Source organism: Phocoena phocoena, chromosome 15 (genome assembly GCF_963924675.1).
Source record: "Phocoena phocoena chromosome 15, mPhoPho1.1, whole genome shotgun sequence".
In the NCBI taxonomy this organism is placed as follows: Eukaryota; Metazoa; Chordata; class Mammalia; order Artiodactyla; family Phocoenidae; genus Phocoena; species Phocoena phocoena.
In genome coordinates, this window is record NC_089233.1 from 37,659,505 (window position 1) to 37,672,060 (window position 12,556).

The window sequence follows — 12,556 nt, forward strand, 5'->3', positions numbered from 1 at the left end:
GTGGGACCCCCTGCTGTGGCTGTTCTCTGGGGAGGGGGCAGTGCTTAACCCAAGGACCCCAAAGTACATTGTCTGCCCAGTGAGATGTGTGTGCACAGATGTGTCGGAACAGCTGTGGTCTCTGCTCTGGCCTCCACTCACCCCCTCCTGGTAGTGGTCCCCAAGCCTCCGGCTGTGCCCATCCATCTCTCTCTGGCCAGTGGGCTTGGAGCTGACTCCACCAGCAGCCATTAGGTCTCTTTGCGGGAAGAGGGTGATTCTGCAGCCAAAAACGTCTCCAGGCAGGGTCCCGGGGGTAGAGGGAGCACAAAGGGGTCCAGGCCAGGCACCAGCAGCACCTTCCACAGAGCAACTGAGTGCTGAGGCGTTAGCGTTTCGGCATCGGTGTGTGCCTTCCTCTGGACGTCTCCCCCATCAGCCAGTAAATTCCATTCCTTGTCCCTGCAGAAGGGCTCTGCGTGCTACCAGACTCCTGGATCCCTGGACCCCAGCCCCATGCTGGGCCCTCACTCCTCTGGGCCCTGGACTCCACCCTCACGTTGGGCCCTCAGTCTCCTGAACTCCCAGACCCCACTCTCATTCTGGGCCTTTGTCCCCTGGACCCCAGCAATGGGGCCGGGAGAGACTTCCTCAGCCCCCCTGCAGGAGGGGACCCAGGACATTGAAGCTGACTCTCACTTCAGAAAATCAGCTTTCTGAGCCCGAACAGGCTGCCAAGAGCTTTCAGATTTAATGAGGCCTCTTGTCCAAGTTGAACCCCTCAGAGTGTGACTGGGATGGGCCAACATGGCTGGAAGTAGACACATCACAGAGAAAATCCCTTTCTGAGTAAGGGGCTCCGGCCAGCAGGAACCTGGCTGCCTCTGCCACAATGGAAGGTTCCAGAGACCCACTAGTGTCAAAGGCAAGTTAAAACACACCCTGTCAAAAGATTACCACCCAGGTCTCCCAGGTATTTGTTTTTCTGAACACAGAGTAGGAGGGTTTAATTAAGATGCCCTCAGGCGGGCACATTGGGGTTCTTCTGCAGTGAGGTGGGAGCCGGCCTGCAGGAGCTCAGACATGGGTGTGGCAAAGCTTTGCCTCTGGGGGTGTTGGGCTGGGGCAGAGGTGCAGGAAACTCCTGGTCTTCTCTTCGTGGGTCCCTTGGTCCCTCTGGGCCTGGCACGGGGAGCTGGAGGGGCAGCCGCTGGCAAGAGAAAACCCAGCCTCCTCGGCTGAAGACCCCAACGTCTCCTTCCTCTTGGGACATGGCGTGTGTAGAACAGGACTGTCAGCCACCTGCTCCCGAGCCCCAGGACCTGAGGACTTCAAGATATGGGTCAACTTTGCCACTCAAACTGGTGATTCCCACCCAGTCACCTGGTGTTGGTTTGAGAAGGAATGGGCTCCTTGGCCAGGTGCAAGCAGGAGCCTGGCAGGTCATCAGAGGAGGTAGCTGGCACCCCGGGGGCGGGTATATTGGAGCCTCCTGATGGCTGGTGGCCTGCTGCTCCCTCTCCGTTCCCTTGGACAGAGGGGCCCTGAGCTGGCTGTGTGGAGGTGGGTGCTGGAGTGGCCGGGATGAGCCAGCTCTGAAAGCTCTTGATCACGTGACCCCTGCGCGTTATCTGGAAGTACAGTAATGAATTAACCCGAGCGGTTAGAAGCAATTTCTAGCAGCTTTCAACATTTCCTGTGACCACGATGAAATGGTGAACCCCCAATGGCCGCTGTGCAGGTCCATTAGACTAGATCGGGATGGGGGAAGTAAGCATTCTGTATTCTATAGCTCATTCTGAAAACACTTTTGGGGCTTCCACGCCAGACCTGTGTTGGTGCTAGGACAGTGGGTGACGTTCACAGGGGCTCTGCCCTGTAGAAGCTTATGCCGGCAAAGCGTTCCAATAAAGTGTGGAAGTAGGTTTCCCAGCTGGTTTGTGAACTGGGGCTGCACGGTGGTCCCTGCCCCTGCCTCCTGCCTCCTGCCCTTGGGGTGTGGAAAGGGGCAGGAGGGAGTTGTGGTGCTCCCCCGAGAAGGTGCTGGAGTTCCAGAAAGGAGGGCGTCTCCAGGTCATGGGTTCGGATGCCGTTCTCTGTGGCCTCTAGCTTTGGGCAAGTTACGGGGTTACTCTGGGCAGCAGAGTACCTGTCTGTCCCGGGGGCCCCACCAGACCTGCACAAGTTGATGTCCGTAGGATTCTGGGTGTGCTGTAAACAACACCTGATGTGTCCTGCATTTTCTCAGTGACCTCACCACCATGCGAAGCTGGCAGAGTTCTGAGCACATCTCCCACTGTCAGGCCCACTGGGCGTCCTGTAGGAGAACCCATAACAGCAATGCTGCCCTCTCTTTCCAGAAATGAATCGTCTGCTTTAATCACGGGGTGAGTCTTAAGAACGTAAGACCTGGTGATGGATGGCACTGGGCACAAGCTCCCCCAGCCCAGCCCTCAGCACCCCCCAGGTTTGGGCCAAATCACGGTCTTGGATGCAGGTGCCTTCAGGAGCCAGGCAGGGAGGGGAATGTGGAAGCTGTTGAGGGCGAGGCTATAAGGAGTGGTGCGGCCTGTGGGTGGCCGGAGAGAGGCCCTAATGGCCAGCCAGGGCTCTGCTGCTACCCAGACCTCAGCTGACTGCAGAGGCATAACTGAGCCAGGCTGGATGGGAAGCACTGCCCAGCGACACAACAACTTGTGGCTTTGAGGCTGTTTGTTACATGGCATTATCGTGGTGATTGGTAAATGATACAGTTCTGTGGGCTGAATTCACCTGCAGGCCTCCCGATTGTGACCTCAGCAGTTTTCAAGACTTCTTCCAGTTAAGAATATGATTCCGTGAGAAAAACATAACTGTACACTCTTTCCCCCATAGGGCTCTACAACCAGAGAATGTCACTGCACTGGGATTATTTGCTTTCCACTCTGCCTGGCAGTCATGGCTCACCAGCTTGCAGGTCCACACAGGGTCACATCTCCTTCTGGGGATCAGGGGTAGGAGTGCTCGTGGCCTGGAACCGAGGTGTGGGGACAGGAGACGGGCAAGCCAAGCAGAACAGCCGTCCATGAGTCATGGTTCCAGAACAACCAGCAAATGGCCAGCACCTGCTCACCCACCCCCTCCCGCACCTGCCAGCCTCACCAGGGGGTTCTGGCCGCTGGACAGGCAGGGTGGGGCTGGCCCAAACTGACCACCCCCTCCAGAATAAAGTGACAGATGTTAGCACCAGCAGGTCCTGCCCTCCCCATCAACAGATGTCAAGACATGAAAAATTGGGGTAAATGAAGGGTGCACGATTAGATTTGGGCCCAAGCTGGGTTCTTGTGGGTGCCAGAGACAGCTGCAAAGGCACGTCAGGGACAATCACCCTGATGCAGTGGGGGCTGCCAGGCCCGTGTGCCCAGGGACAGCTGGACGAGGTGCTGACATGGGGCTCCTTCCTCTGAAGCCGTCCCGCAGCTGCTGGGAGTGCCGCCAGCTGTGAGCTTGTGCGCCTCGGCTCCAGGGCCGTGCTGGGGGAGCTGCAGGAGGACCCACCTAGGGGTTCCTGGGACACTAGCCCATCTTGAGCTGAGAGCTCCTCTCAGGGGAGCTCCCTTTCTCCCCTCCCCTCCCCTTCTTGGCCCTTTCTGGCTCTGTCCAGGTGGGGCTCAGCTCCAGGTCTCTTGGAACCAGCCTGGAGGGCAGTCAGGCCTCCTCTCAGCACCTCTGGCCTCTCCTGTATCTTGGCTTGTTTTCATATAGTTTTTTCCTTGAAAATGTAGGTTCAGGAGCCTCCCCCAGGCTCCTGGCGTTGGTGAACAGCTGCTTCATAGAGACCCCAGCATGCAGGCGCTGAGCGGTGGGGCGAGAGGAAAGCATCTCGGTGCCCCGACCCAGCACCAGGCCCCGGCCCTCCGGCTTGGGGTTTGCAGAAGAGGTGTGTTTTAGAGTGGGGCCATCTTCGCGGGGCACAAGATGTACCCATGTCTGAATATTATTTTAAAACTGTTAGTTGCTCTCTAGCATAGATGAAGATGTAAATTTAAATGAAGATGTAAGTATAAATGACATGACTTATTCCAACAGGTAAAAGCAATGCCTTTTTAGGTGATTCTGAAACAAGGACCAGAGCAGATTTTTTTTTTTTAATTTTGGTGAAATTCACATAGCATAAAATTAAGTTTTTTTAGGTGTACAATTCAGTAGCATTTAGTACATTCACCATGTTGTGCAAGCATCACCTCTATTTAGTTCTACAATATCTTCATCACCCTACAAGGAAACCCTGTCCCTGTTAGCAGTCACTCCTCATCCCCCTCCCCCAGCCCCTGGGAACCACTGATCTGATTTCTGTCTCTGTGGATTTGCTTATTCTGGATGTTTCATATAAATGGAATTGTACAATATGTGGCTTTGTGTGTCTGTCTGGCTTCACTCACTGAATATGTTTTCAAGGTTCATCTATGTTGTAGAATGTATCAATATGACTCTTCTTTATGGCTGAACAATACACCAGTGCACGTTTGATTAAATTCAGGCTGAAACAGGCACGAACTGAGCCACTGGCCAGCCTTTCCATGGCCAAGCCCTGCTCGATGGGGTTCATTCCCGTGAAGGTTCTAGACGCTCAGATGGACTGGACCTCTGCAGTCAGCTCAGAGGAGGACCCTGGAGGAGACATGAGAACATGAGCTCCCGGTGGACCCTCTGATGGCCTCGCCCACCCTGTGCAAACCCGGGGAGGGAGCCCAGAGCCCAGCGAGCTGGAGGCTGGACAAGGGGCCCCTTTCTGCTCTGCACAATGTCCCATTGTGCCCTTCTCAGGGGGGAACAATGCAGCCCCAGCCAGGGGAAGCTGAGGACAAAGGGCCCTTTGTGAAAACTGTCCCCACCTGAAAAGCAGCACCCGGGGTCACACCTGACAGCAGAGCCATCCTTCCTTGCCTCCGTCCCCTGTGCAGCTCCCACATCCAGGTGGGGACCCAGGGAAGCTTGGGCAGGCTTGGGCTGGGGGCCCTGGACTCTCCCCACTCTTCCCAAGTGGCTGTGTGGGCTCATCCCGAACGTGGCACCCGGACAACAGCGGGTATGGAGGGGAGGTGTGGGTTGTGGGTTCCTGTGGAAGGACCTGGAAGCAGGGCACGGCCAGGGCTCCCCGAGGCTTGAGCCCTCAGGATGAGGGCTCAAGGAGCTAGGGGCTCTCCAGGCTACAGAAGATGTTTGCACCCTCCATTGAAAATCTCTTATAGGTCTTAGAGATGGGGTCCGAGGGAGGGTTTTTCATGGAAAAGAAAAGGGAGCTTTTAAAAAAAAATCACACTATAAGATACACGTAAATGCTATTACCCCAACAATGGGAGGTTGGAGTGGCAGCTGAGGGCTGGAGGGGGGGTTCCGGAAGTTCCTGGTCAAGCCTAATTTGGGAGAGCCTATGTCCAGAGGCAATCCCTGCCCTCATGGGGATTACACTACAGGTGAAGATATAATTAAACATGCCAGAAAAACTGATCATTTGACTATACAACTATTGATAATTTACATACCAAAGACTAGGAACAAGACGTAAAAACAAACAAACAAAAAACCCAGAACATTTGCAATATACAGACAAGAAGATCTTTCTTGACAAAATTCACCACTCACTTGTCTGGGCTTGTTGTGTGTAGTGCATTTCACATTGTATGACTAGGTGGTTGTCTCTCCCCTGCTAGACTGTGAATTCTTTCAGGATCAAAACTATTTCATATTTACCTTTGAATTCTCAGTGGCCAACACAAATGAAAATGGTATAGTCAAAATGAAAACTATACCTCATGGACTTTAATGTTTTTTTCTTTTAAACTATAAAGTGAGAATGTTGATCTACTTCCACTTTGAAATGGAAAGATATTTTAAGTAGATAAAATCCCAAGCAATATTAAAAAAAGAGGCTCTTTAATATGTAAAGAGCTCTAACAAATGAATAAGAAAAAAAACACACCTACCTCAATCATTTCCTTCCAAGTGCCCCACAGTTTACCCAGTAACCCCTAAGGTCCACTCTCTCGCACAGCTCTTCCTTCCTCTGAGGAATGCCTACCATTCCACCTGCTTAGAGACACCTCTCCTGTATCCTCAGAATGTAAAGTTGCTTGTGTCCTCACTGGGGTTATGCTTGGGTCATTGGTCAGTAAGCTATTCCTTACTCTGAATCCTCAGCCCACCACTCTCCCCTGCGGCTGGAGGTCCAGTCTTGAGGGCCAATAGGAGCGCTGACCGTCTAAGGGGACTTTGCTGTCCTGTGCAGAGATGTTGTGGGGTTGGTGGGGGGTAAAGGGGAAGAAAGCTGGAGCGTCTGAATTTTAGGGCCCAGCCACTGCATGCACTGTCCCTGACTAGCTGTGTGATCATCACCCCAGCACCCTCCTCAGACAGCAGAGATGGGGAGTTGGGAGGGGACACCTGTGAGGTACTGGTCCACACCCCCCGTTCAGGCAGTGGCAGCCTGGAGCCCTGGGGTGAAGCTGCTGCTCTGGCCTTTCCTCTGCAGGAATGCAAGTCCACACACAGCCAGGGCGTGCAGCAGGAGCACAGTACCCTCCAGGGTCCTTGGCCGCCCACATCTCAGCTGCCCTGGACGCGGAGAAGGCCTGTGGTCTGATACGTGCTTTCCAATAATCTTTCACATTGCATTTCTGCTTCTGAAGTGCCATCCGTCCCTCTCCAGTGTGAGGGTCCAGGAGGGTAGGCGCCTAGGTAGGGGAGTGCACTGGGGGCCTCTGCAACTTTGGCTAATTCAATGAATGAATGAGCGAGTGAATGAATGAGTGAGTGGGTCAAGCCCTCTGCAGCGCCCCGAGCGACCTGCGGGGAGCGCACGCGGTATCGGGCCAGGTCCTCGCTCCCCGCGCATGGGCGTGGCTGGCCGGAGTTGGTCGGACCTCCAAGTGTGGGCGGGGTCTCTCGGCGTGGGCGGGGCATTTTCAGCGCGCGGCGCTCCTCGCGCATGCGCTCCGACGGCCCGGCGATGGCGGCGCCGGAGGAGCCTTTGAGGAAGCGGAAGGCCGGGGTCGTGGGCCCGGCGCCTGAATCACCGCCAGGGCCGGGGCGCGACCCCGCGGGCTTCCCAGCCCGCCTCCGCGCGGGCACCTTCTGGCTGACCAGGATCGTGCTCCTGAAGGCCCTCGCTTTCGTTTACTGTGAGTTCGCGGGGCCAGGCGCCCCAGTGTGGCCCCTCCGCTCGCGCCCTGCCCCCCACCCTCAGGCCCACCCCCAAGCGGGTTCGCTGCCGAACCTCGGCCCTGCGCCCCACTCCGTCCTGCAGGTCCGGGGGGCCCCCACGCCGACCCCGCGCTGACCAGGAGCTCGTGAGGCGGTGACTCCCCTTTGCCGCCTACAGGTCCCACGAGCTGCGGCCCCGCCGCCTCCCCGCGGCTCCAAAGCTTTGAGGCCTGAGCAGCAGGTGCGGCCTCACCTGCGGGGTTCTGTGCGAGCCAGGTTTGATCAGGCGGAGAACCGCGCGGTCTGCCCCAGTCTCCCTCTCTCCCTCCCCTCGCCCCAGGCCGCCCCCCAGAACACCGCTGGACACCCGACGCCCCCCGTCCGCGCGCGCGCGGAGTGCACACCCCATCGACCCCGATCCCCACGCCTGGAGGGGCGCAAACGCCCTGAGCCGAGCATTGGTGCCTGAATCCAAACTGGGTTTCTCAGACAAACGTGGCAGTGCGGGGGCCAGTGGGGTTGGGGCACAGCCCCCGGCTGAGATGGCCTGGGGCCAGTGGGGTTCTAGAGGGTTCCGGAGGGCGCTGGTACCCGGCGGGCCGGCCGGGATTGCACGCCGCGGGCACCGGCCGTCCCGGCGTCATTTCTGAGTTTTCAGAACATGCGTTCCAAGGGAGTGGAAATGCCACGCTTTGCACAGCGACCGTCATCACACACCGAGCGGGGCGCCGCGGGGACCAGGGCCCGGCGCGCGGTGAGGCTCGGTGTGCGGCGCTGGGGGATTCAGCTACGATTCTCGTGCGCTCTAAGTTACTATAGAAAATACTTCTTGCCAGTATTGCTTTATTCTCCACGGGATTAGTCATTCTAAACGTTTGAGCTGTCATTTAGTAAAAGATGGAGTCAAGACAAAGTTAATCTCCGAGACTTTAACAGACCCTTAAACCGGCGCCATGACAGTAGAAAAACCCCGGTGGCTTAGCTCGCAGAGAGCACAGCTTATAAAAAACTCAGCTTGGCTTTCCAGTGTTAGGGGTTGCCTTTGATCTCCACAGGGATTCTCTGTTCGGTTCAGAAGGAAACCGTTTTGAACCAGTGGGTCAAGAAGATATTTTAAGGCCGGTACTGAGCACAGAATGATTTGCTTTGGCATATGCATTCCCCCCACCCCCATCTTTTCTCGCTATTTGGGGTAGAGTCAGTGCTTTTCAGCTGCACGAAGGAACCAGTTTACCATCTTCAGGGACGAGGGTCCCTGGCTGAGATGGCTCTGGCAAGTAGGCAGTTGCCCTATATTGACTTCTTTCTGGAGGGTTCCAGATCTCCTGGGGACTGTGAGCTACCTCAGAGTCCCTTAAGTCCCAGGAATTTCCCACAATGCCACAGGCTGTCCACAGCTTTCACTTGATGTTGAGTGTTACAGTTGCCCTCATGGACTGCTGACCCCACCAGCAGGCTGAATAATGGACCCCTAGCCTATGCTTCCTTCACCCTCTGCGCATCTAACAGAGTTCTTAGTGTCATTAGTCTACCTGTCTGTGTGACTCCCTGGGAGCTCCTTGAAGCCAGGGTCGGTGTTTAATACCTCTGTCCTCTGTCTTCTAGGAGCAGCTTCTGCTCCATAAAATTTCCTTGACGTTTTGCAGTCTTTATCATTGCTCTCTGCCACCACAGGATACTTTTCCAACTGTGTCCTCCCTCCTCTCCAGCTCGGCACCCCAGGCCCTGGGTGTGACACTCAGGTCAGAGAGCCCGAGAGGCTCCTGGTTCTCTCTGAGTTGTCGTTGTAATTCCTCAGATCTCGTGTCTTGTTTTGGGGTTTATTCTCTCTCTTTACTGGAGCATATCCCAAAACAACGTTCCAAGAAAAGATACAGAGAAGGTGAACTTTCTGTGTCCTTCCTTGCACACGTAGAAATTGGCCACTTGCCTGGGTCTGTGGCTCTCAGAGCAGTTTTCCTCAGAACTTTGTGGTGTCAGGGGGTCTTTACACAGTCTGACTCCTGCTCTTTTGCAGGTGACTAAAGGGAAACACTTTTATTTCTTCTGCTCGCATGCTTGTGACACCAGATGTGGGTTTTTTCTCACAAGCAAGTAATCGTCTGATTGTCCAGACACCACGTGAGTGTCCTGCAAGTCAGTTCGTTTTGACCCTAACTGCCTGGCGTCCCCACAGGCTGAGGGCTCAGTCCCACGAGACACCCCCCAACACCGCAGACGCCAGTGAGAAGTCCAGGCCGTCACCTGTGCTTCTGACCAACCATATGTAAATTGGGGTTCCCACGACCCCCTCCTCGGGTTCCATAACTTGCCAGAACAGCTCACAGAACTCAGGGGAACACTTTGCTTATGTTACTGGTTTATCATAAAGGACGTGACTCGGGAACAGCCAGATGGGAGAGATGCCCAGGGAAGGTGTGGGAAGGGGTGCAGAGCCCCCACGCCCTCCCAGAGAGCCACCGTCCCAGCACCTCCCTGAACCCCTCCATTTGGGGTTTGTTTGGAGGCTCCATTACACAGGCAGGACTGATTAAATCCCTGGCTGTTGGAGATCAGCTGCGTCTCCAGCCCCTCCCCGTCCCGTGAGGTTAGAGGTCAGGAGTGGGGCTGAAATTTCCTCTGGCAATCAGCCCCCATCCTCCAAGAATCACCTCATTGGTATAAACCCAGGTAAGGTTGAAAGGGGCTTGTTATGAATAACAGATGCTCCTCTCACCTCATCACTCAGGAAATCCCTGGGGTTTTAGGAGCTTTGTGCCAGGAACCTGGACGAAGACCAAATAAATATTTCTTATGATATGACAATACCACAGGGACCTTTTTTCCTCTCTGGGAGCTTTTTGAGTCTGCTGCCTTGCCATCCTGGCCCGGGTCCTTGTCATGTGATGGTGTGGCTCTGTGAGCTCCCTTCCTCGTTCCTTCGCAGGGCCCAGGTGAGCTCACTCAGACTTAAGACTCCTGCCCTGGTTCTGGACGAGCTTCTCTGGCCCTGCCCAGTCTGCTGACTCCGGGCCCCTGTCTGTTCAGACCCCCCAGTGGGTCCCAGATGTACCCCGTTGGGGACCACCAATGCACTGAGGCTCCCAGCTCAGACCAGAGCCTGAAGCTAAACGAGGATCTGTTGCAGAAGAAGGTGAGCTCCTCCCAGGCCTCGGGAATTGTGCCCTCATATGGGACCCGCCGCTGTGATGGCCAGGACCGTCTGAGTAACCATGTGTAGGTGACTGCCGCCGTGGTGCTCTCCAGAAGGAACTGCAAGCACTGGAGCAAATGGAGGACTTTTTGACACATCAGCAAAATTATTTATCTCCCCAGTTTCATATGGTACCTTGGAGTCCCTGGGATAATATATCTTTTAAAATCCTACTTCAAAAAGATCTCACAGCTAGTTTCAGCCCAACTCTGATTCCTGGCATTGCCAGCTTACGGTACTGTCCTTTTGGTTCAGATTTGCTGTGCAGTGTCATGCTTGTGTCTTTCCTTGTTTATTTTACCTGTAGTAGAGTTTATTAGGTCTTTCTTCCCAGCTGCCAGTCACCGTTAGAGCGTCTGAGGTGAACCTAAACTGCACCCTCTAACAGCGGCAGCTTGTCTCACTCATGGTCAAGAGGTCTCACCTGGGGTCTGGTAGCTTAGCCTTGCGGCCAGTCAGCGCCCAGGCCCAGCACTGGCGCAGCCCAGCAGAACCACACGCACCTGCATTTGCTGAACTCTTAGGTGTTCTTTGGAAATTTTGAGGAAGAAAATGGAACCAAAAGAGTACTCGAATCTTGCTTCATTTTCTGTTGTTCTGAGCTTTCAGCGCTTCCAAGATTCATGGGAAGTTAGTTCTTCCCTCCAGGCCCCTTGATTGCTAATGAAATGCTCTGCTTGGTTTCACAAGCTTCTCTGTAAAATGCTTCCAGTTTGTTTAAGAAACAAACCTGCCCTACGTCTGAGCTCTCTACAGCACACACCTTTAAAGAAAACCTTTAAAGAAAAAGTGCTGGAGGTTATTTTTCTAAGGCCCAGAATTTAGCCACAGTCTATAAAACCACCCATCGGAGAGTGACATTTTGGAGATGATTCTGTCTTAATTTTATAGCACTTTATCTGAAGGGGAGAGAAAACTAAATATTTTCATTTTGATTTTTTAAAGAAAATATTTGCGGACATCCTTGATAATGCATATTAGGTGACCTGGTAACCTCTCCTAGGTCAGTCTGTGGGTTACCCCACCAGGGAGCAGCTGAGAGTCTCATGCCTGGGCCCTGTCTCCTTCCTTCCTAGAGCTGGGGGGAAGGGGTGTCTCCTTCCTTCCTAGAGCTGGGCAGGGGCTGTCTCCTCCTTTCCTAGAGCTGTGTGTGTGTGAGCAGGTGTCGCCTCCCTTCCTAGAGCTGGGCAGAGGACTGTTTCCTAGAGCAGGCTGGGGGCTGACTGAGCCTTTCTAAGGTTGGTTGTTTGGTTTAGCTTTGAGATCCTATGATTTTTTGAAAACTTTTTTCTTTATTTAGACATTTCTATAACAGAAGTGAAAAATGAATAGGTTCTTTTCTTCTGAAATTTAAATCCATTCTATTTTCATTTTTTCCTGTAAGGTAGGAAGTTTCCTATGATGCTTGCCTTAGATTTACTTTTTTTTTTTTTAGTTAAGATGGTATGTTTTATGCTTTGTGTATTTTACCACAATTTAAAACTTTAAATTTTTTTAAATTAAAAATTGAAAATAGGGCTTCCCTGGTGGCGCAGTGGTTGAGAGTCCGCCTGCCAATGCAGGGGACACGGCTTCGTGTCCCGGTCCGGGAAGATCCCACATGCCGCGGAGCGGCTGGGCCCGTGAGCCATGGCTGCTGAACCTGCGCGTCCCGAGCCTGTGCTCCGCAACGGGAGAGACCACAACAGTGAGAGGCCCGCATACCGCAAAAAAAAAAATTGAAAATATTGTAAATGGGTGTTGAACTTTGTCAAAAGTTCTTTCTCCATCTGTTGAGATGATCATATGGTTTTTATTCTTCGATTTGTTAATGTGGCATATCACATTGATTGATTTGCATATATTGAAGAATCCTTGCCTCCCTGGGATGAATCCCACTTGATCAGGGTGTATGATCCTTTTAATGTGTTGTTGGTAGATTTACTTTTTAACTAGTAGTGAGACCAAATTTCGTTTTTCTTTCATGGCATTGGACTGTGGTTGTGGGGAGGGAGGATGTCCAGCTGTTCAGCCATTGCTAATTACGTCCCCACGTAGTCTGAGTCGGGAGAGACAGGCTCCACCTGGGTGCGTGTGTGTGGATGTGCACACACACGGCCAGGGCTGGGTGGGCACCACTGTGGGGGTGGCCTCCATGTTACCAGGAAATTCGGTAGCATATGGACCTGGGCAGCTTTTGCCCAGTGATGGAGGCAGCAGGAG

General features: G+C 53.8%; 1 protein-coding gene across 1 annotated transcript in view; it reads left to right on the plus strand.

The window, feature by feature from the left end:
- Window positions 1–6,946: 6,946 nt before the first annotated feature.
- Window positions 6,947–12,556, plus strand: part of LMF1 (lipase maturation factor 1) — a 92,984-nt gene continuing 87,374 nt past the window's right edge. Inside the window, exon 1 of the mRNA XM_065892306.1 lies at window positions 6,947–7,139. Within this exon, the coding sequence (XP_065748378.1) occupies window positions 6,947–7,139 (193 nt within the window). The remainder of the gene's footprint in view (window positions 7,140–12,556) is intronic.